Below are 23,108 nucleotides of genomic sequence, written 5' to 3'. Positions count from 1 at the left end.
CTTGAGGTAATGTACACAGTTACTTTCCACCACTGGTGGTCGGTTTTAGTTTCTCAGCCCATGCTTGCAGTATTCTGGCTTGTGTGCAGCTCACAGTAAGTTTGAAATGATCTGCATAATAAAACTCCCATGCATATTTTTTTTGTGATCCTTAGACAAATTTTAAAAAAATACACATTTTCTGAACGAACAAAAGCCTCAGAGAAGAATAATGCTGGTCAGTGCTAACTTGTCTCTGCTAAACTGGTTGCTGTTTCACTGTAAACACACCACCAGCTGAAGAACTTATGGATAGTACCCTTAAAAGGAGTTGCCTGGGAGCAGCCTTGGAGGGCACCACATGCAAATGTATTCTGGTTGTTGTAGGATTTTCTCCTGTGGAGGGCTAAGGAAGCCTACAGCCATTTTCTTGTTTTCTTGCACCATTCGGAAAATAATTGCACATTTCTAGACCTCTTTCCAGTGGTGAAATTCCTCTTTAATTTCAAATTTCATTTCCACACAGTTACATACTTCGCCATTATAATGAGGACTCAGGGTTTGTTGCACTTTTGATCATTTAATGAAAACATTATGGTGTTGGTGCAGTGCACTGTGGTCATTTACATCTAAGTGACATAAGTTTAGGTAACCTGAAGCTGGCATGCAAACAGTCCACAGGGCAGATCCTGAAGAGACCCCTTACAGGCATGTCATGACTTGGTGGTTGAAATGAAGCAGTTTTCCACAGATGACCGTCAACTTCATAGGAGGAGCAAAAATAGAACTACAGCTTCTAAAAGCTGGTGAAACAGCAGAGAAGCTAATGAGTTCTATGGTGTGGTGTGTTCCGTTGTCCCCTTGCTGTCAACACAGACTGACTGCTGCTCTGTCAACATGTCTGTTAACTTCAGCTTGAGCACTGGATCCCTGGACTCTGCTGACACCTGCAGGATAAAAGCAGAACTCTCTTTTCTTAGGATTCTTGAGATATCTAGCCATGAATTAAGTTTGATTTTAAACACAGAGCTGTAGATAATTAATCATTAAATGGTGTTATTTCGTGTGGTAACAGAACAAAACACCTCTTTTTCGGAAAAATAAACTGCCAACTACACAGAATTTGAATCAGCTGTTTTTCAGCATAATATCTTAATTTCATTAGTTTTAATACCTGTGAATGGTTACGTCGCTGTGTATAGTGCTGAACTGAGGTTATTACTTTGTGGAGTTAGTCTGATAATCTCAATGTATTGCCATTTTGTTTTCACTTCACTATGTATCATTATTACTGTTATGATAAGGCTATTATTATTATCATAATTGTAATATTTTAACTATTTGTAACCTGACAAGACTAGTGGAAAGTGGCAGAGAGAGAAAACCTAGTGATATAGGTTATTTATTTGGTTTGATGAGTGGGAGCGTTGTTGTTGGATGTTTAGTTGAACGTCAGGGCAATGCTCCACCTGCTGAACGTCGATCTGTACTCCATCCTGGAGGTCTGATTAAACAGCTGAAACATCTGCATAATTTTTGTTTACAGGTTTTGCAATTTGCTTCGTTAACACTTATTCTAAAAATATTATGCCACACAGCTGAACACTAAACTGACAAGCACTACAGCTAAAAAGTTGTATTTGTTACAGTATATTGCTGAAATAATGGTGTTTCAAGGTTGGACTATATCTCTGACAGTTGTGTGGTAGTGTTAATGAAGTTTGTAACATTGTCTTTGTTTAAGTACATGTGCAGACCCATGTCAAAAATCTCTGAAAAACGGGAGCAGATTCTGATGATAATTGCCACTTAATACTGAAATCTCAATATCAATATTCAAACCTAGCATAATATGATACAGCTATCTGTTCTGGAACCTCATAGGAGAAGTCTAAACTGATCATCCAGAGTTCAGGTGCCTGTTCTTCAAATGTTGCTTGACTAATTCAGGCTAACATGCTGTTATCAGGCTAAAAATAATTCTGTGAATACGCATCCAGTTAATTTGGTTCTATGCAGTCTGAGAATTGATTCCTGGATGAAGTTATCTCGAATATCAAAGGGAAAATGAGTAGTGTCGAAGCCATGATCAGCATTCATATGATTGGTTGAGTTCTGATCATGTGATTGCTATTAAATGAGGTATGTGTGTTGGGAACCCTCCCAGCATGCACTAGGGCATGTCTCATAAGATGAGACATGAGTCTCATCTTATATGTGCACCTACATTGTTACTGCTGTTATTTTGTTCTACATTGTGCTCCACAATGATTCTACTGTTTCCACACTTTCATCACTGTTAATCAGATATTACCAGTGTCACTGGTAATATCTGAAAATGAGTTCGTGTTTGGGGTTCACCCTAAAACGTCTTATTCATAATCCAGCTAATTGTCACTAAGCCTGCAGTTTAGCAGGTTTGGGTTTAAGGACTCGTTGCTTTGACAACAGTTGACAACAGTTCCAGCTTCGAAGAACAAAAGAATCCAGACTCATGAAATCAACATTTTAATCTGGATAACCTGTGTTACACTCACAAACGTGACAACATCCCACAAACGTAATAAACCACAACTGTTATACAAATCTGCAGCTTTTAATGTAATAATCCCAGTAACATAAGTTTACCACAAACGTAATACGTCATTTTCCGCAAACGGAATAACTATTATGGAATTTGTTATGTTTGCGGGAAAGTGAATCTTTAGCTTTCAAAACTGTAATAACTTCAGACAAACATAATAAACCAATAATATGTTAAAAAATCTGCAGTTTATACATGTTGCTAACTCTATATGTCTTCAACAGCCAATGACATATTCTTCCCTCATTCTTGTCCGGTAAGTTCTTGCCTGTTCAGACAGATGCAGTGCTGTTGCAATTAAACCCCTTCACATTAATTCCAGATTTATTCCAGGTTTTATTACAAAGCCAACTGTAAAAAAAAAATCTCAGAGTGGCAAAAACATTATCATGTCACTCTAGCAATGAAAGAATTACACCAAACATACTTAACCCTATAAAAAGTTTCAGTACAAACTCACCTGCTATACAATTAAACTATGCACAAGTAAATAATGTAAAGTATTGATTGTCACTAACAGCTGGATATTATGTATCCTCATTAAAGGGATACTCCACCCAGAACATGATTCTACCTCATTTTCATTTCTGTTTATTCATAAAGATATGTAACTTTGACATGCTAACTTTTTACTAACAATGAATAGACTCTTCAATTTTTAGAAAGAATAAATAATTCTAAAAATCTGGATGAGTATATTGGGTCCAAAAGAGAGTGAAAATGAGGTAGACTAAAGTTTTGAGTGGAGTATCCCTCTAAACACAACAGTTGCCTATGTTTGAACCATTTAAATCCAAAAAGCCAAAAACTAGAAGGATATTTAGAACAGTCTTTCATTCTTTGAAATAATGAAAACAAAACATTTCTAAAGATTTGAGACAGTCTTAAGACTGAAAATTATGGGTTTGCAGACAATTAATGACTGACATCAGGTGAACTTAAATTTATGTCAGTGAATGCAGGAAAGAATCTGAATTCCCCTGTACCTAACTGAAAATTTCCCAGACAAAAGAAAAGGATAAATTATATTATACATTTACTTTAAATAGAAGTCTTTAACTTAAATGTCATCCAAGCTCTCATCCACCTATTACTGTTTGAAATAATTATTTGATAGTTGTGTAAAACCACAGTTCTGGCTAGTTTTGACCAGCTTGTACGGTTTCATAACACTGATTTTTTTCTATATCAATATATTCAGGCAATGGATATCTGACATAGATCCAGGGAAGGTGTCTTTTAGGTAATTCTCTAAATAGTGTTGTTGTCACTCGACCGTGTAGCCCTTAGTGATAAGCTAAGCTAAATAAATAAATAAATAAAATGTAATTCCTTTCAGGTCATCAGTCACAAGTCTTAGTCTAGTCAATGAATGAGTCTTCTGTTATTTATGTTCATGCAAATCATCAAATTTGAGACTGAAGTTTCACTTGAGTCAAATCATGTGACCCATGTCCCCTACCTCTGCTAAATGGAGAACATCAGTTCCCAGTTATACAGTTAGAGTATATAATCACCATCATAAAATAAACCTAGATAAGGTCTTTAGGACCCTGATGAGAAGGGTTACATTTCTTACAAAATTAATACATTCAGATGAAATATTGATAGTGAATTGAAAATAATTTTATTAGCAATATGACCAATTAGCAAACATGACAGGCAAATGCTAAGTGAATGCTAACAGTAGCGGTGTATTGCCTAAACTCAGCGATCATAATTATGAAATAAAATACTATTGACTTGATTGACCAATTAAAATTAGACTTAAAATTATTGTACACATTCAGTGTGGTTAGATATTTATACCATATATTTGTGTGTGCATACTTCTACCATCTTCTACTTCTACCGTTCAAACATAGGCTACTAGTGTGTTTAGTGATGATAAATAATATCCAGTTATTACAGACCTCTTGTTACTAAAACAATACTTTGTGTTGTTTACTTGTAAATATTTTAATTGTTGAGCAAATTCATACTGAAGGGTTACTATGATTGGTTATAAAGCTTTCATTACAAAAGTGACATGACAATGTTTTTGCCCATCCTGTGTTTTTTGGCACTTGTCTTTGTAGTAAAACCTTGAGGAAATCTGGAATAAATATGATTGGGATTTATTACTTGTTTCTATACACAGTCTAAATACCCAAGAATATAAAGGACAAGAACATATGGGAATAAAATGTCATTGGCTGTTAAAGACATTTGGTGTTTGCAACTTGTATAAGCTGTGGATTTTGATTACATTAGTGGTTTATTACATTTGTGGGAAGTTCTTACAATTTTGAAAGAGAGATTTTCACCTTCTCACAAACGTAACAAATCCCTGCAAACATGATAGATATTACGTTTGCAGGAATTGACGTATTATGTTCGAGGTAGGCAACTGTTATTATGTTTGTGGGAGATTTATTACGTTAGTGGGCTTATTACATTAAAAGCTGCAGAATTGTATTACGTTTGTGGTTTATTATGTTTGTGGGATGTTGTTATGTTTGTGGGTCTAACATACCTGGTTACCCAAAAATAAAGAACAGGGCCCTGGTCAAGCACAAATTGTTAAGTGTTTTCACAAGATGACAGTTTACTTGAAGACATAGTTGTTGGTGTAGACGGAAGGCTGTGTCTTTTAATTTAATTTCAATACATTAATACATTCAAGGCTCACTGAGCATTGATTAAATAGATAGCTTGACCTAACTGCATGGACATTTCCTGTACGTATGCATATTTTGAATGTTAAGTAGTGTATAGGAATTTCTGTATTTGACAAAAAACCTTCCTACACTTGGCTGAGGTGGAAAAGTTGGCAGTTCAATAAAAACTACCACAGGTTTGCAGTTTGGTCATTCTGAGACACTCTAAATGGCAGTGAGCTATGCTGTTACACTGTGTTGTTGAGGTTGGAACATGAGGTTGGAATCTGCAGCTCTTTGACTGATTCAAAGAGCAAAACCCTTACCACTGGAGCTCCTCTCCTTCTCAGCACTATCTTCTCTGTGAGTAAAGCTTTCACAGTCTCCTCAAACAGGGCAGAGTCATCCAACCTGCTCTGGCTCTTTAACTCTGCATACTTGTCTGCAAACCTGCAGGATCAAAGTAAAGAAAAACAATTTGTAATATTGACATAGAGATGTTTAATGTATTTTGCAACATACAGTAAGTAATTTTTTGTTCAACCTTACATTTTGTGTGCAACCACTACAGAACCTGGCATTACAAAACCAATACACGGACTACATTATTTAGATCACACTTGAAATTTGAATTCCCTCTTCCCATTTATCAGTTGCTTTCAACTTGTATATCATTTTTTCTCATAAAACTGCAGTTTGTGAGGTGGAAAAAATACCTCTGACTTGTAGAAACAAAGTTTGATTTGAATAGATCAAGAGGCCGAGGACCCGTCCCATAGTGGTCATAGAACTTCCTGAAAGGGAGACAGTTATGGGTGAGTGGAGCCTACAAAAACATCTAATACCTTTAAATGCTGACATGAGCAACAACAGCTGACTGCCATCCAAACGTTTGTTTTTCTGTAAAAGCAGATTAGTTCAAAAAAAGCAAATTTATTTTACATTACATAAACATATTACTGTAAATCATAGATTACATGGTGATGAAACTAGTGAATAAAGAATGACAGAATTAACAATCATTAGAATAATCATTTTGTCAAAAATCCGCTTCTTCAGCAAGTATGTCAGCACTGATGATGATTAAGTTTGTGAGAGAACTTAATCACTATTCTTTCTTGATATCATTACTTTCCAACTGGCCACTGTTCTCCAGCAGCACTGCCACTTCAGGCTTTAGACAGACAAATCTCATGTGCAGAGCCAAACCAACAATGAACTCATCCTGTTTACAAGCCTTTCCGAAGTTTGATATATCATATTTGTATTCACTGTAGACCTCCATTCATGTCCATAGACTATTAAAAACACATCAGTGAGCCACACCACTGCACTGGGTGACATGTTCCTTCGCCCCGAAGGTAATAGTTACCAGAGTTTGTTTACAGCTCCAAAGACTAATAACAGTGATAACATTTTCAGTCTCAAGAGAGTAGTTGCTTGTAAGGCAGATGCAATCATTAAAACACTGTGGGCTGAAAGTCTTTATCTGCCACAGGTGTGCGGGCATCATAAACAATGGGTGTTTTGATGGATGTCATATACCGATGATGTGTGTTGACCTCAACTCTCCAGCGGCAAAGAGTAGCACAAGTACAAAACATTCAACTCACAGCTTCTTATTTTTAGCCGGTGCTGACCATCTCTTTCACCAGTTAAAATGAGAAACGTCAGCAGCAGCAGATCATATCAGCTGTCACTTAATAACATTAATTCTGTGAATATCTTTATGACAGGCCAAAATTAAACTTGCCTATTGTTGGGTTTGTGTGTCTGTACACTCCATTTGTGAGTGTGCCTGTAGTTCCAACAACTCCAACAGAGTGAGACATCTTCAGCTGTTATGCAAATCTATCTATCTGATCAGATTCTTTATCAGCAGATACCTCAATTGGGATCAGGGCCAGAAATGCTTGATCGGAACCATGCCGGAATCTAAACAATCTGTGAATCAATTTGGTAGCCTTTGACCAAATCTCAGTTTTTGTGAACTGTTTTTGCAAAAAAAATATAGTGACAGACTGTAATTGACTATAAGTTACAGCAAATTTATGGTTCCAAGTTGCCAAGATGGTCGATCTTCAGAAGTAGGACAGCACTCCACTTAAGTTATTTATTCATGCATTGTATGAATGTTTCAAGCAGACAGCGTGCTACCTAGCAACAGTGTTACTCAGATCTGGATCACATCAAGGGTGTGAACCCAATTCAAAACAAAAACTTTTGGCGAGATAAACTGTATTTCCAAAAATGACAAAAAACACAGTCTTATGTTTGGCAAAGAACATACAATATTAAAAATATGCACAATAAAAATTGCCAAACTTATTCCTAAAAATCTTTTGACACCAACCTGGTGTTCCTGAGTTGACAAACCAGAGCATTAACAAAAGTAGGTTTAGCATTCTTCACAAATTTGCTGAAAAAGCTTTTATGTGTGTGTATATTATGCCACTCACTCTAATAGGAAATTATTAATAATTTCCTATTAGAGTGAGTGGCATGGGGAGTCCCAGATTTGGAAAGACTCCCCACTCTCACTTTAACTCTATCCACTGTAATTCTTAGTTGGGCAAAGGCCTGTGTGTGTTCTGTGTCCTCTTTTGTGAATTGAACTCCATGCTTGAATGGTGGAATGATGAGTCCTGCTCCAACATCAGCAAGGAGGTACTGACTGAGGAACCCTTTGTTGGCTATGATGTCATCTTCTACCTCCAGCGAGGTAAGGATTCCACTAATTTGTGTAACTTTCTCATCAGAGATGCAACCAGTGTACAAGGGCGAGATGAAGGTGACCAAACCACAGGCAGCCACTCCGTTCAGTCTTTTCAGTGTCATTTTGTTCTAATAATTTGAGAAAGTTTCTGATTGCATTGTCAGGGATGACAAGATTTTTTAAATCTCAAAGGCATGGATGATTTTAACTTTTCCCTACTTATACACATGGGAATGGAGGACAGAATGGTGAATAAAATAGTTGGCCCAGGTTACAGTCACTCAGCTGACTGTCGGTAATGAGCTGCTCCTTCATGCCAACAGCATACAACACATGAACAACTCACTTGCTAATGGCATACTGCGAGGAGGACAAGGGTCAGGGCCAGTTTCATCACCTATCCTCTTAGGTTTGATCCAGTGCAGAGAGGCAGATGGTGCAACTGACTCTCAAAAGATCTTGATACTTCTTCTGATGGGAACTTTGGCTTTCAAGTCTTAAATTTAATCCAGTGTCATCCAGTCCAGTTAGTACCCTAATTTCTGATAGTTAGACAGCAACACCATTCATAATCCTCACCAGAGAAAATACAGAATAATTGATGAAACTAGCCTTAAATGTAGAGGCCTACTAAACATTTTAACTGAATATAGCAGCTAAATACAGCAGTGGTGTGTCCATGCAACCAGCAGCTAAATACAGCGGTGTGTTCATGTAACCAACTTTCAACCTACTTATATTATGCAACGAGAGCCTCAGCACAGGCAGCGCCCACATCAGCTGAGCACATCTTAGTGTTCTCCTCCATACTCAACAGGATGAACAGAAAAACTGTCCTAAAGTCAGTCACACTGGACTGCACAGAGGTTGCTCTTGACAGAGCCTCAGTCCAAACACAGCTGTTACAAATGCAATCGAACCATTAGGACAGAAGAACTGTAAATTAACCTACTCCCCTGCGGTTTTATCATGTTTATCACTCTCTTGTACATGTTGCATATCAGGCAAGGAGATTTAATTCCATTACACCTTACGCATATCACTAAAATTACATATTGGGTAGGGCTGGGCGATATAGCCTATGAATAATATTTCAATATTTTTAGGCTATATCGCGGTACATGATATACATCTCGATATTTTGAAATCTCCTCTAAAGCACTTCAAAAATGCTTGATTTAACCCTTTGGTGCTTACAATTACACCAATATGATGATTCTAGTAGTCCCTGCAACATATACGGATGAGAAATTAAAGGAAAAATCAACATTAAGTGTCTTAGTGAGGTGCTGGCCCACCACATGTCGCCAGAACACCTTCAGTGCGCCTTGGCAATGATTCTACAAGTCTCTGGAACTCTACTGGAGGGATGAACACCATTCTTCATTCATTCATTGACCCCCTCATGCCCTATGGATGGGGGCATTGTCATACTGTAAGAGACCACTCCCATGAGCATAGAAATATTTCATCATAGGATAAAGGTGATAACTCAGAACAACTTTGTATTGATTTGCAGTGCCCCATCCCTCTAAGGAGACACAAGGACCCAAAACAAGCCAGCAAAATGCCCTCCACATCATAACAGAGCCACTGGATCCCCTCACTGTGAAGGTCAATCATTCAGACCTGTACCCGTTTTTCTTTTCATTTTTCACCCACCTGTATGTCTGCATTAAAACATTGTTTACTATATCTTCATTAGTGGTTTCTATTAGAACAATTTTAAACTTTCAAGCAAAAAGGGGGCACTCACAATCAAGTTAAATTTAACAAAACAGTATTTATTCAAACCAGGCAATTGCACACATATGCTTTTAACAGCTGTTAAATGAAAATAAATAATGGACTGATGTAGGCCTACATGCTGTGGACTTAACCCTTAACAAACAGCATTCAAAGCAACAGAAAGTGCATTCAACAAGAAACCCTGAGAAGGACATTTCAAAACATCATAAATTAAAATGCACTTTTTGTGCATGATGTTTGTAACAACAGGTAATTTAAAAAAAAAATGGTAAAATAAAAATAGCATACTGTGTGAACCATAGAGGCAGAGGTCCAGACTGTCATTGTGACAAACCACTCTGTACAACAATAACAGTCACATCACAGGACAGGAGTCTGAGTGTGTGTGTTTATGTGTGTGTGTGTTTGTGACAACCAGTCAGTACCAACAGGTCATCTAGAGGTTTTGTGCCAAAAACACAGGCCTATCAATGTCTTCTGGCTACTAAATACCCTTCCCAGTAGGCAACTGGTGGCAGGCACACACATACTTTTTTGCCAAATTTTTCAGGTTTGGGAATGTTTCCTTCTACTACTGCAGGGGATCTGAGTCACTGTCAGCACCAGTTGAATGCAAGTAGGCAGATAACTCTGTTTTTAATCCGCTCTCTCTCTCTGTGATGGTGTAGCAGAGGATGTTGTTGCCCTTTTGAAGAAGTGTCCGAGGGTTTTCTTTTTAGGTTGCTCAAGCTCTGTTACTGTTGGTGCTTCATAAGGCTGTGAGGCAGCTGACTGAGCTGTGCCCTGGTCAGACAGCATTGGCTCTGGCTCCATCTCTGACATGGCTCTGCACTTGTTTTCCTCCACCTTTTCTTCTACAATATATGTTGTTCTGAACCTGGGATCCGGGATCAGCAAATTTCTCCCTCAGTTAATCCAGGATGGAGACTTTGATAGACTGGGTGAGTGGAGTATCATCTCCCTGAATTGCCAAGACGCTGGAGTAGCAGAGATGAAGCACAGGCTTGACAAAAGACACTGATGTAGTCCTCACCTGATAGAGCATCAGTAGATTCCGCAAGGGGTTTCAGAGCCTTGTGCTCTGACTTGAAAAATTGTCGTCCTTTCAACAGACATTAGGCCAAGACCAAAATTATAAATCAATCACAATTCCTCAAGAATTCATAGCAAATTTGATTTTTCCTTCTTCATACAAATAAATAGTAATTTTTAATAAATCCTTGTCCGAGTGGCCTTCTTAAATTATATTTTTTAATCCATCCTGTGCTTTCACACATTTAATTCCACGAAAATGGGGTATTAAAATACATTCTTTGAATTGATTTGATTTATTGATTGGGACAGTGTGCGGTTTTAAACATTAAAGATGCACTTCAAGTTAGCTCGAAGCTAATTTGCATCCGTAGTCCCCCGCAATCAAAACACACAACAGCACAACAACAAACAGTACAAAGCAAAAAAAAACAAAAAAACCCAACAACAACAACAAAAAAACACAAAGAACACTCCATACAAAATACAAAGCTACACACAACAGCACATCACATACAACCACAATGTCAATTAGAAATTAATAATGTAAACTAGACTCAGTGGTCACACAGCTGATTGGTCTTTAGTAGATTTTTTAATTTGGCCTTGAATGTATAGATTGAAATACAGTTCTTCATATCATCAGGTAGGGCATTCCACCGAGTTGTTGCTTTCACAGAGAAAACTGACTGCCCAAATGCAGTGCGACGAAATGGTATGGTACAATCTTGTATAGAGGATATTCTGGAGGATCTAATAGAACTTACTGAGTGAGTGTACACAAACTCACATAGTGGAGGAGGGGCCAAACCATTTAAAATTTTATAAACATGGCACAAATTTGAGAATAATCTAAAATTGTCAAGGCTCAGTAAATTGTATTTCTCCAGTACCCTACAGTGATGGGAATGAATTGGCTTTTTGTCCAGAGTTTTTAGAGTTTGTTTGTATAAGGACTAAAGTTTTATGGCTGTTTCTCCAACCTGCCCCCAACATGTGATGCAATAAGACATATGGGAAAGAATCATAGCATACGTTAGGGCTGTAGTCAACCAAAGAAAATCTTGGTCAACTGAAATCGTAGATAATCTTCAACTAATCAATTAGTTGCGGTTGGGGGGGGGGGGGGGGTGGGGGGGTGTAACGGAACAGAGTGCACAGTGAACTCACGTTTTGCCTCTTCAGGTTAGGCTCACCTATTGTTGCTAACTTTGGAGCTAACCCCATTCACTTTTCCAGCACTTGGGGAAACAACAGACCTGACTTGTTTGCATTTATTAACTGTTACATTTGAGTCTGTACTGTACATTTATTGCCAGACTGAGAACTTACCGCTAACCTTTTCCTCTGCTCCGCTCGCATCCACTGTCACTTTCCTGTCGCTCTTTCCCACTCGCTACGCAAACATACTAAGCACTGCCCTATGGCAGGGGTTCGTTAATATTATTACAAGAAAAATGCTGATTCGGTAAACATTCAGTACGTTCAGTACATCCATGGTAAATACTCAGTAAACGTTGAGTACAGTTAGACCCAGCAGTCTTCATTAGGTTGGGCGACTTCAAAGTTGTGAAAACAACGGGGGTATTTTGAATACATCCCGTTTTCACAGGTAATTTGTTAGTCTGTCCCTTCCGCCGCAAGAAATAATGGATTAATCCTAGAAGGCTACTGATGTAGCACTTTTCTTCTTATGAAAGTAACATGGAGATTATTCGACCAATGACAATTTAGTCGGACGAGAGCATATCGACCAACGAATCGACCAGTCGACCAGGAGACTACAGCCCTAGCATACGTAAATATTTTGGCTGCATCCCACGAGAGACAGTTTCTAATATGTCTAAAATTTGCTAAGTTGTACTTTATGGTTATAACTGTTTTTTTAACATGTTTCTTAAAGTTCAAATTTGGATCCAGTGTCACACCAAGATATTTAAAATCAGTGACGATGTCAATCCTCACATCTTTGATGAGAATATCAGCATTAGGAGGTTGTACCATGGCTTTAGAGAAAAACATACCCTTTGTCTTGTTTACATCTGCGCTTGCAACACAATCGTGTTTACTGTAGCCATTTTACACACATAAACTACATGGAAACTAAACTCAAACCTGGTGATATATGCACAGTATAATGAAATATTAAAAATCTATTATTGCCTGTCCTGCAAATACTTTTAGTTACGTTTATTTAAGTTAAGCTATTTGATGTCATCTTGGATTTCTACAATTGATGATGATTTTATCAGTTATTTAAAGTGGTTGAGGTGAAAATGAATCAGTATATTCATGCTTAGCTTATGTCAGAGAAAGGCAACCAGACTTTGCAGAATCCTGCCACCTGCTGACATCATTCATTTCAGCATCTGCTGCGCTGCTCCACAGCTGACTCTCTCCTTTGCGCTATGGGTGAGACAACGCTGATGAAATGTTGGACGGACTTAAAGATCTGAGCTGGCTTATATCTTTTCTAATTGAAAGATGCTTATGGAATAGTTGGCTCACTACAAGCCCAAGTACAGATAACAATGCTGGTTTGAATGTTAATGATAACATGGATCTATAATTAATGTCTGATATTAAATGAAATTAAATGTGTGAGAGGATTATTATACAATCTGGCTTCAGTTCACCACCTCATCATCTGTGTCGTCCATTTCCCCATCTCCAAAATGTTTGTATGCATGGGTCAGAGTTTACATACAGGTGCACACATTCTCCCGTCAAGTTTGTTTTTATAGATCACAACTTTTGCATGGGAAGTGGTGTACGCCTCTTTCAGGCCCTGTTTTGTGCATACGCAACGGTTATAAATAAGACCCCTGGGCTGTGTTTCACAGAGTGCTTTTTGGACTACTGTTGGTACTCACTGCTGTATTGCCTGTATGCTTCTGTCTGGCCGGAGCAAACAACACTGATGGGAAACAGCTGGGCCACTGCGCACTCCTGGCAATTGGGCTTGGGACAAATGCTGGCTCATGGCCAGTTGAAGCTCCTACAGTGAGTTTCCATCACAATTTACTAGGATATTTTTCAATCTGTTCCTCTGTCCTGTAGCATGGAAAAGCCCAGGTGCTAGAGCGAATCACCGATCCAGTGGACCGGTCATCTGCCACTCCATTTCAAAGAATAGCAGGTCTCCTCTTCATGCTGCTCTGGCTCTCCATAGATGTTCAGATAAATCCTGGACCAATGACCCCTGGAGCACTGCAGAACTTCGGTGCTGATTTGCGCCAAAGTGTGTCTGGGACCCCTCCAGTATCGGTGATGAGTGAGCATCAACTTTCTGAGCAAGGCTTCTCCCTTAAGAGACTACACTTTGTTAACACCAGGCCTGATGTCTCAATGAATAAGTTTTCGCTACTGGACTGTGTAGACCTTGACAGGTCCAGTGTCTCTCTCACAAAATCTGCTGCTGACACCACTTTGTGTCGAAACTCTGCAGTGAGGAGGTAGAGGTTATTCAAAACCTTCCAAACTGTCAATCATGCGAAAGTCTTATGGGACCCGAAGCTGAAACCGAGGGGGCTATTTGGTGGACATTTTAATATCAGAAGCATCACTGCAAAGAGCAATCAGCTAACTCATCTTCTGTCAGACTCAAATCTGGACTTTCTCTGTCTGACTGAAACATGGTTGAAACAAACAACTCCTATGAGTGCCCAGATACCAATGTTTTAGAAAAGACAGACATGATGGAAGAGGAGGAGGGGTGCTTTTTTATGTGAGGGACAACGTCAAATGTGAATGTGTGGTTTACAATGCGGGTAACACGTTAGAATATGTTGGGATAAAAATTATCTTGTCCCAACAAATGTCTTAATATAATAGGTGTCTATAGGCCCCCTTCTGCAGATGACACCCTCTATAATCAACTCACAGAGGTCTTGAAAGAGTGCAATCTCAACAAAGAAAAAGAAGAAAACTGACTAAAAATAGATTTAGGACCACAGCAACTAAGCCAGTGATCCTTCAGTGCATACCAAGAGCTAAGCAAGAAGAATTTGTCAGTGAAATTAACAGCTTTAACTCAGATGATGTACTGTCCTCTGATGATCTGGACTACGGCTGTGATACTTTTACTCACAAAATCAACTCTATGAGGGAAATATTTAATATGAGGATATAGATCAAATCTAAAAAATAAAAACAATTTACTCTGGTTTAATGAAAATTTATGGAAACTAATTAAATCTAGAGATGGTGCACTAAGGACGGCAATTATAACTAGAAGAGACACTGTCAAAGTTACACACAGCTCCTTTCCTGATGACTAGAAATGTGCCATTGTCACGCCTATTTTTAAATCTGGAGGCCGCCTTGAAGCTAGTAATTACAGACCAGTAAGTATATTGCCGGTACTCTAAAATGTTGCTGAGAAAGTTGTCATTGAGCAACTGACATTTCTTAATACAAGCAATTTTGGTCTACATTGTATGCAATTTGGCTTCAGAGCAAATCATTCCACTGAAACTGCTACCCTGCACTTAATAGAGCAAATTAAATCAAGACTTGATAAAGGAGTAGTTGGTGCTATATTTATATATCTGCCTAAAATTCAACACAGTCAATCATGATGTTTTAAAATTGAAACTCTAAATCTCATCTAGAACACTGGCATGGATGTCTTTATATTCATCTAATAGGACACAATGTGTTGAAGTTTGTGATGCACTGTTCAGCTTATGTGCACAACAGGTGTTCCACAAGGATCAGTGTTTGGTCCCCTGTTATTTAGCCTAAATATTAATGAGCTCCCTCAACAGTGTCATCATAGAACTGTAAATGTATGCAGATGACACTGTTGTATACACAAATGCAAAAACAGCTGTGTTGGAAAGCATCACACATTAGCTTCATCAACCATGTCTGAATGTAAAGGTAAACAAGACAAAAGGTTTTTCTCTAAAACCATGGTACAACCTCCTAACACTGATTCTCATCAAAGGTGAAAGGATTGACATAATCACTGATTTTAAAAATCTTGGTGTGACACTGGATCCAAATTTGAACTTTAAGAAACATGTTTAAAAAAACAGTCAAAACGATAAAGTACAACTTAGCAAATTTTAGACATATTGAAAACTGTCTCTCTTTGGACGCAGCTAAGATATTTATGCATGAGAGAGAAACAGCCATAAGACCGATTGAGTCCTTATACAAACAAACTCTAAAAACTCTGGACAAAAAGCCAATGCATTTCCATTACCGTAGGGTACAGGAGAAATACAATTTACTGAGCTTTGACAATTTTAGATTATTTTCAAATTTGTGCCTTGTTTATAAAATTTTAAATGGCTTGGCCCTTCCTCCGCTATGTGACTTTGTGTACACTTGCTCAGTAAGTTCTATTGGATCTTCCAGAATATCGTGTATACGAGATTGTACCATACCATTTCCTGCATTTGGGCAGTCAGCATTCTCTGTAAAAGCCATAAGTCAGTGGAATGCCCTACCTGACGATATGAGAGCCTCCAGTTCCATCAATACATTCAAAACCAAATTAGTAAAGTCTGCTAAAAGCTACTCAGCTCTGTAACCACTGACTCTACATTTTATCTGATGTTCTTCTCATAAACACAAATAATCTTGCTTTTACTTTGACAAGCTTACATTATTAATTTCTAGTTAACATGTGTCAACAGGTGTATGTGATGTGCTATTGTGTGCAGCTTTGTATTTTGTATTATGTGTCTTGTGTGTTTTTTGCTTTGTACTGTTTGTTATATGTTTTAATTGTGACCTGCCGAAGGAACTGCAGATGAAAATTAGCTATAAGCTAACTCTGGTACAGTACATCAAATTTTAACATTTATGTTTAACACTGTACATGGCCCCAATAAATAAATAAGACATTGTGTATGTGAGATTTTTTCTTTTTGTGTCTGTGAGAGGGAGAGAGCCATATGAGAGAGCGGGAGAAGTGAAATGCCAAAGCAAGTTTCAGAACGGCGGCTTAAAAAGATTACATGACAATTTGTTCTCCATGTTTGTGATATAGTCACTACATCACACGTAGAACAAGCCGTGATACATCAAGTATATTCAATATATTGCCCACACCCCTATATTTGGTAATAGCTTAAGCTAGGTGAAGCTATATTTAGGCTAATTATTTTCTAGACTAACTTGCAGCCAGTTAGATTCAGCTAATGACTTTGATTGAAAAAGAACTGATTAGAAATTGTGTAGCATAACAAGAGCAGTGTAAATTACACTACAGCTAGACATAATTGTACAAGTTACAGCCAAATGTTACCTACCTGGGTGAGCATCGCAGTTATGATACAATGGAGCAGCATTAACTTCCACACTTTCACTGGACAAACAGGTGACAGTTTTCTGTGGTGCAACAAGTTTTTCCATGCAAAATGGTTTGGGACCACTCCATGTTTGAGACAATTGCTGCCTGGTTCAGCATAATCCTCAGGAGTGAGGTGCCTACTGCATACGTAGATGATGCCTCTTTAAACCTTAAAACTCAGTCACTCATCTCGTCTAATTGCCTACACCCATTTTCTTTTGAGTTGTACTCTGAAATGCCACTTATAATGCCTGCAGTGACAATCATTCATGCCTTCATTCATTGCAGATATGATGTGCAATATGCATCTGTGCTTCAACTCAAGGTACCAGTCAAAAGTCTGGACACGCCTTCCCTTCTTCCTTGAATGGGAAAGTGTGTCCAAATATTTGATGGGTACTGTATATCTGTGACAACACAATCAGAATTGAGAGGGTCTAAAATTAAGCCTCATAAAGTGGACAGCAGTGATAAAGAGCCCATGTTGCACTAAAATACCACTGACAAATGACAAAACACTTGATCCAATATATACATAATGCATATTTACAATGTTAGTGGGATGGAGGCACCAATACTATCAACTGAATAGTTGTTGCTACTGTTGACTTACGCTCGAACTTCATCCTCTCTGTAGAATATTTCAGGCACAGTCTCCTGTTTCTGGGTGCAGGCTCTGGTATGTTGCTTCACATGAAGTGGGTCCCTTTTTGGTGGAAAAGCCTTGTATACATCGTACCAGATGGGTTTCTCTGCAGGCTGTATGACTCCAGAGCGCATCAGATCTCGAATCCTGTTGATCATGCCATCACACAATTGGTGAATAAAGTGGTATTGGACAACAATATACTTAATAGTCAAGCAGATATTAACACAGAGAGAAATAATAATAATAATCAAACTGCTAATGTTTTAAAATCAGGGCTAGTGTATATAAAGCCGTTTAATGGTAAAATGTTGGTCTTGAGTGCATAAAGATTTTAAGAATGACATGATTTTGCTCTTTTTCTTACAATTAACAGTAAGTGCCATATAGTCTGCAGTCAGCAGTGACGAATTACACTTAAGTCACCTTTTTTAGTTACTCTATACCAAGCTCCTCAGTCCTTTTTACTAACATTTTTTTTTCACCTAAATATTGACTTGTAGATGTGTTCAGGCCTGCACTCTGAAACATGAGACATTAGGGGCAGATGATGTAAAGTGGAGTTAAAACTACTCCCTGTTTAATGCCCCAAACATATTTTGGGCAAAATTCACTAGCACGCCATACCAAGGGCGTTCCATGAAATATAAAAAAGCTTCACATTTTAGCATCAAAAAGGTCTTTACACATCATCCACTAAATTTGAATTCGCTCGGGTTAAATCTCTAGGAGTTTGTTAAGTTTATTTGTTACAACACCTGGCTTCAGTGGCTTCAGTTTGCGAAAAAAATGCAAATTTGATTCTAAATGGCAGACTTCCTGTTGGATTTAGTGTATGGCTCCAAGAGGCATTTTTTTCAGTCTGGAGATGGTATATCTGCCTATCAAATTTCATAAATCTACATCAAAATTACAGGGGTTAGGGGGTTTGACTTTGAAATTTTCTAGAGGGTGCCTTTGAGCCATTTTGCCACACCCATGCCCAAGACCCATATCAGATATCAAGTTACGCCACTTTTGATGCATGTGCAAAGTTTTGTGAGTTTTCGGGTACCCCTAGCCTCAAAAATGCTAAAAGTAATTAGGGGGCGCTATAGAGCTGATATGCCACGTCCAAGCCCAATTGTGAAACTAACTGAACCTCACATTATAACCACACATATGCAAAGTTTCGTTAGTTTTCACGCATCCTAAAGGCCTCAAACATGTGTTTGTAAAATGAAAATTGACGCACAAAATCCAAAATGGCTGACTTCCTGTTGGGTGAAAAAATATGTATTATGTCAATAATACATGTCGGTAGTTGGTGTTATCAGTGTTACACAGTGTTCTGGCATACACCGATTACATTACCTGCCTACTGCCCATACCATCGTTTTGCTTTTGCTTTTTAATAGATAAAACCCATTTAGTTCATTTTTGCATATCAGCACCCACATTCAAATATAAAAACTTTAAATCTAATAAGTGGTGGTTGTCTTCTGGCTCATCTCCGCACCTGTGTGCACTGCACACTGGTTGTACACAGAGGATGACCCACTGGCAGCAGCCTGAAGCCCGCTGTCACTAACTCTTAAGTAAGGGGAGAATATAAACTAAAAATCTAACGTTAACGATCCAAGTAAGCGTTCTACAGATGAATATCATCAACGAATATCTTATCTTATAAAATGTCTGGTGCAGCCAGTAATACCAGTATTGTCATAAGTTTATTAACCGGCGGGAAAATTTTCTCATTGTGGCACCCCTACTAAGACCTATTACTCTTCTAAATATGGATATTAAGATGAAAATCGAAATTAACCACCGCACACTGTATGACTTTACTGTGACTTTATTAAGAGCAAACAACGCGTTTCGCCTGTAGCTTCTTCAGGTTCGCTCAGTACAACTGCTGAGTACTCACAGGTGTGATAAATTGAAATTGGCCAAAATTTCTGGTTCAGCCAGCTGGTTGAAAGTACGAAGATGTTTTTATGAAGATTTCTGAACACCAACTGACTGGAAAAACAGCTTGCAGATTCAACACTAATGTTCTAGGGATGGTAATTTACAATTAAACAATAAATTTAACTGATTTTCGAATGTTAATCACATTTAGGCTAATAGTTTGAAAACCTTGTAAGAACACATTTTAAAACCATTCAGTTCATTGTGGAGTAACATTATAACATACAGTTCATTGTGAGGAGACATCGATCATAACATCTTGAAGCTCATTATCTCATCTTAAACTAAAACTTATCTGAAAAGTAAAGATTAGAAAAATATTGCTTATGTTAGGATAGAATATAGGGCTGTCCAGAATGAACTGACCTAATTAATAGCAGTGATATTTAAATATGGATATTAATTATCTAATTTATTGAGCTGATTTATGAGGTGAGGTTAAAATTAGGGGGGGGAATGGTTCAAAAGTCAAAAGGGACAAAATCCCCATTGAAACACAGTCAAGTGGGCTTAATAGGAGCAGGTGGGCTTAAAGGGAAAATCAGTGACTTTATGGTTAAAAGACAGAATATTTTTATTCTATGCACATGACATTAAAAAAACTATATGAAATAAATCTATACATGGTGTGCTAACATAACATGAAGAGTATTAATTGATCATGCTGAGAAATAATTAGTTATACTCATTTATATCCACCCCAAACAGTGTGATTTTTTTTGGTAGCGTACCCTTTAAGCCCACCAGATAAAAATGTTAATTAAAAAATAAATAAAGATAAACATACACATTTATTATCTATTTAACAGTATAATAATATGAACTGCATACAAAAATGTAAACTATACATACTTATCATGCTTTATGTCATTGCAATGAACCATACTATGCAGCTACTCTATTGATGCAGCATGTGGTCTGTTTGCTCACATGCTAAAACTCATATTTTGATTTCAAAAGAAACAATATTTCTGATTCAAGTAATATTCTAACATATGTCTTATTCAAATCACTAATCTCTTAAATTTTGATAACAATTGAGTATTTACCAAAAATAGGAGTAGAAATATGCAAAAAATGTTATTTTCTGAGGGTACCAAAATCACCAAAGTTTTCTTGCAACTTCTTTTGGGATCAGCAGGCACATGTCACACATATGCTTCGATAACTCAATATTGACAAATCTGATTGACTTACAATAAAAAGTGTCATTTATGTAACAAGCAGCTTCATGGGAAGAAACATCAAACAGAAAAAAATTATGATGTGTTTTTTTTTTAAATTCGACTCAGAAGTTGCAAGTGGGCTTATATGGTACGTGGGCTTAATAGGGACGTTTACCCTAATTAAACTTCATAACATCCAGTAAACAACTGACTGAATAGAATGAGTAAAATTCTCTAAGCAGAATGGACTACAGGTCCTACAGCTGTCCCTCTACATCACTAAATGGAAAGGGTGAGTGCTAGGGGACCTAGTGGCTCATCTATCCCTAAGAGTCCAAATAGCCTGTGGAGAGAAATACAAGTTAATATTTACATATCTCAGACAAAAACTCAAAAAACTCCTGTGTTTCATAAAGTTAACATACTCATATCACAGAAAAGAGCTCAAATACTATGTATCATATGGTTAACATTTTCATATCACAGAAAAGAACTCAAATCCTGTGTTTCATTAAGTCCATAAGGTTCAATAGTATTCAATTCATAAATCCAAAATGGTGGATATTATGGATATTAAGATTTCCACAATAGTCTTGGCAGCAAGATCAAAAGAAGGCATACCAAAAATTATTAGTACAACTCAATAAAAAAGGTCAAAAGCACCCATGCCAGGAACCTCAGTATACTCATGTCTGAATATAATTTATTCTAGCCCTTTGCTCAGTTCCTTATTTTATTTCATTATCATTCTAATGGTTCACCTTGCTCTGCTTACATATTTCTGTTATGTTATGACATTTCAGTCTGTTTTGTTTTATTTTTCAACAATAACTAATTTTTTATTACTTCATATAAGCAATTGATGGTTAAAGTTGCCCTATATACTAATTGAAAATATCCTTTCATAGGAGGTGTGATGCCGCTCAGGACAGGAAACCTTACTTGAATTGTACAACATTGAGTTTGTCATTGTACTTATGTTCCATGCCTTATAAAATAGTTGCTATACAAAAAAACAAACAAATAACCCCCCCCTTGAGATGTACCCTGTCATTACCGAAACGGAGTAGCTACCCCATCTGAGTAGCAGGCAGGTCCACCATCTAGGACAACTTGGTACAGCAATACCACTTGGACAAACCACGTTGTCACTACAGGATTTGAGTCTGTCACAACACACACACACAGAGTGTTATGTGATCTTTTGAAATGTAATGGAGGTGGTTACTGAATTAATGACTCTATCCCTACATGAACCAAACATGTTTATGTAATAACTCATAAGCTGTGAAAAATGCGCATGAAATCCACGGTTGACACTGATCGTGTAGTAACAGGCTCAAACACTGTTGTGACAACATGTGCTTTGTCCAAGTAGTGTTGCCGTACCTAGCTGTCCAAGATGGCGGGCCCGCCCGCGCTTGCGCGAGTCATACCAGGTTGACGCTACAGATCCTGTAGTGTTAACCTTTATCCCATAACCCACGCACGGTCGCATGCCTTTCATATCTTCACGCCATACATCTTGTGTCGCGCTCATGCTCTTGTAAAATTGCAATATTAATGTCATTAATTCACCATCGGTTCATTTGTCCGGAGTTGTTTCAAGCATGTTTAATTAGAGTCAGTGTTGCCTAAGTAGCAGTCGAACTTAAATTTAACGTCCTGACTTTGCTGAGCACCATCTGATGACACCATTGTATCTGCAGGGGAGCCTATTTGATCAACAAATGAATGCTGGACACCCCTGTGTTGACTCAATGAAACAGCACAGCGTATTCCAAATAATAACCGCGTACATTGTGCTGACCAACAAACGTTTTCATTACGGATAACATTCAATTGAGCAAGCGTTAACGTGCTATAATTTCAGGCCGCCAGCAGTAATTAACTGCTGATCTACCGAACGCTTAACTGACGCACAAACAGCGTAAAATGCCGATCTCTTACCGCGTGAATACAGTTCCGAACCTCTCGAGTCTGCTGCCGGCCATTAGACTTTAGTTAGTACCGAGTTATGGCACTGTGACAACGCTGGATTCTGCTGGAAAACACTTCTTCTTCTTCGCATTTATTGGCGGATTGCAATATGAATTTATAGGTGCATACCGCCACCTACCGTACCGGAGTATATAGAACGGGATCCTGTTTACAATAGCTTACTCAAAAAAAATAAATAAATAAAAATCCTTACTGCCACTAAATTCTGTTAAACAATCCGATGTTTACTAAGAATTTTCATACTTCTCTCTGATATTCCCTCACCTTATCACCACTAGTTCCTAGTATTCCTTCCAAATCCCATCCCTGTTTGGTCTCTCTCACCTTTTGTTGTAACCT

General features: G+C 37.9%; 1 protein-coding gene across 1 annotated transcript; it reads right to left on the bottom strand.

Annotated features, from left to right (window-relative positions):
- Nucleotides 1–456: 456 nt before the first annotated feature.
- Nucleotides 457–22,846, bottom strand: mrps23 (mitochondrial ribosomal protein S23). Its single transcript, XM_042413890.1, has 5 exons — nt 22,719–22,846; nt 17,620–17,799; nt 5,919–5,996; nt 5,529–5,652; nt 457–926 (listed from the first exon to the last, which is right to left on the bottom strand). The coding sequence occupies exons 1-5, from the start codon at nt 22,760–22,762 to the stop codon at nt 813–815; spliced, it is 540 nt and encodes a 179-aa protein (XP_042269824.1). The 5' UTR covers nt 22,763–22,846; the 3' UTR covers nt 457–812.
- Nucleotides 22,847–23,108: the final 262 nt, after the last annotated feature.

This window comes from Thunnus maccoyii, chromosome 6, assembly GCF_910596095.1.
Source record: "Thunnus maccoyii chromosome 6, fThuMac1.1, whole genome shotgun sequence".
NCBI classification, from domain to species: domain Eukaryota; kingdom Metazoa; phylum Chordata; class Actinopteri; order Scombriformes; family Scombridae; genus Thunnus; species Thunnus maccoyii.
The sequence above is the reverse complement of the archived record's forward strand: the minus strand, read 5'-3'. Positions and strand labels throughout refer to the sequence as shown.

What these genes read in the sequence shown, in the direction of transcription:
- mrps23 (XM_042413890.1), bottom strand. Translation starts at nt 22,762, where the DNA reads ATGGCCGGCAGCAGACTCGAGAGGTTCGGAACTGTATTCACGCG. An exon ending in TTCGGAACTGTATTCACGCG is followed by an intron (nt 17,800 to 22,718) that starts GTAAGAGATCGG and finishes CATGATCAACAG; the next exon opens with GATTCGAGATCTGATGCGCT. An exon ending in GAAGGAGAGGAGCTCCAGTG is followed by an intron (nt 927 to 5,528) that starts GTAAGGGTTTTG and finishes TTTATCCTGCAG; the next exon opens with GTGTCAGCAGAGTCCAGGGA.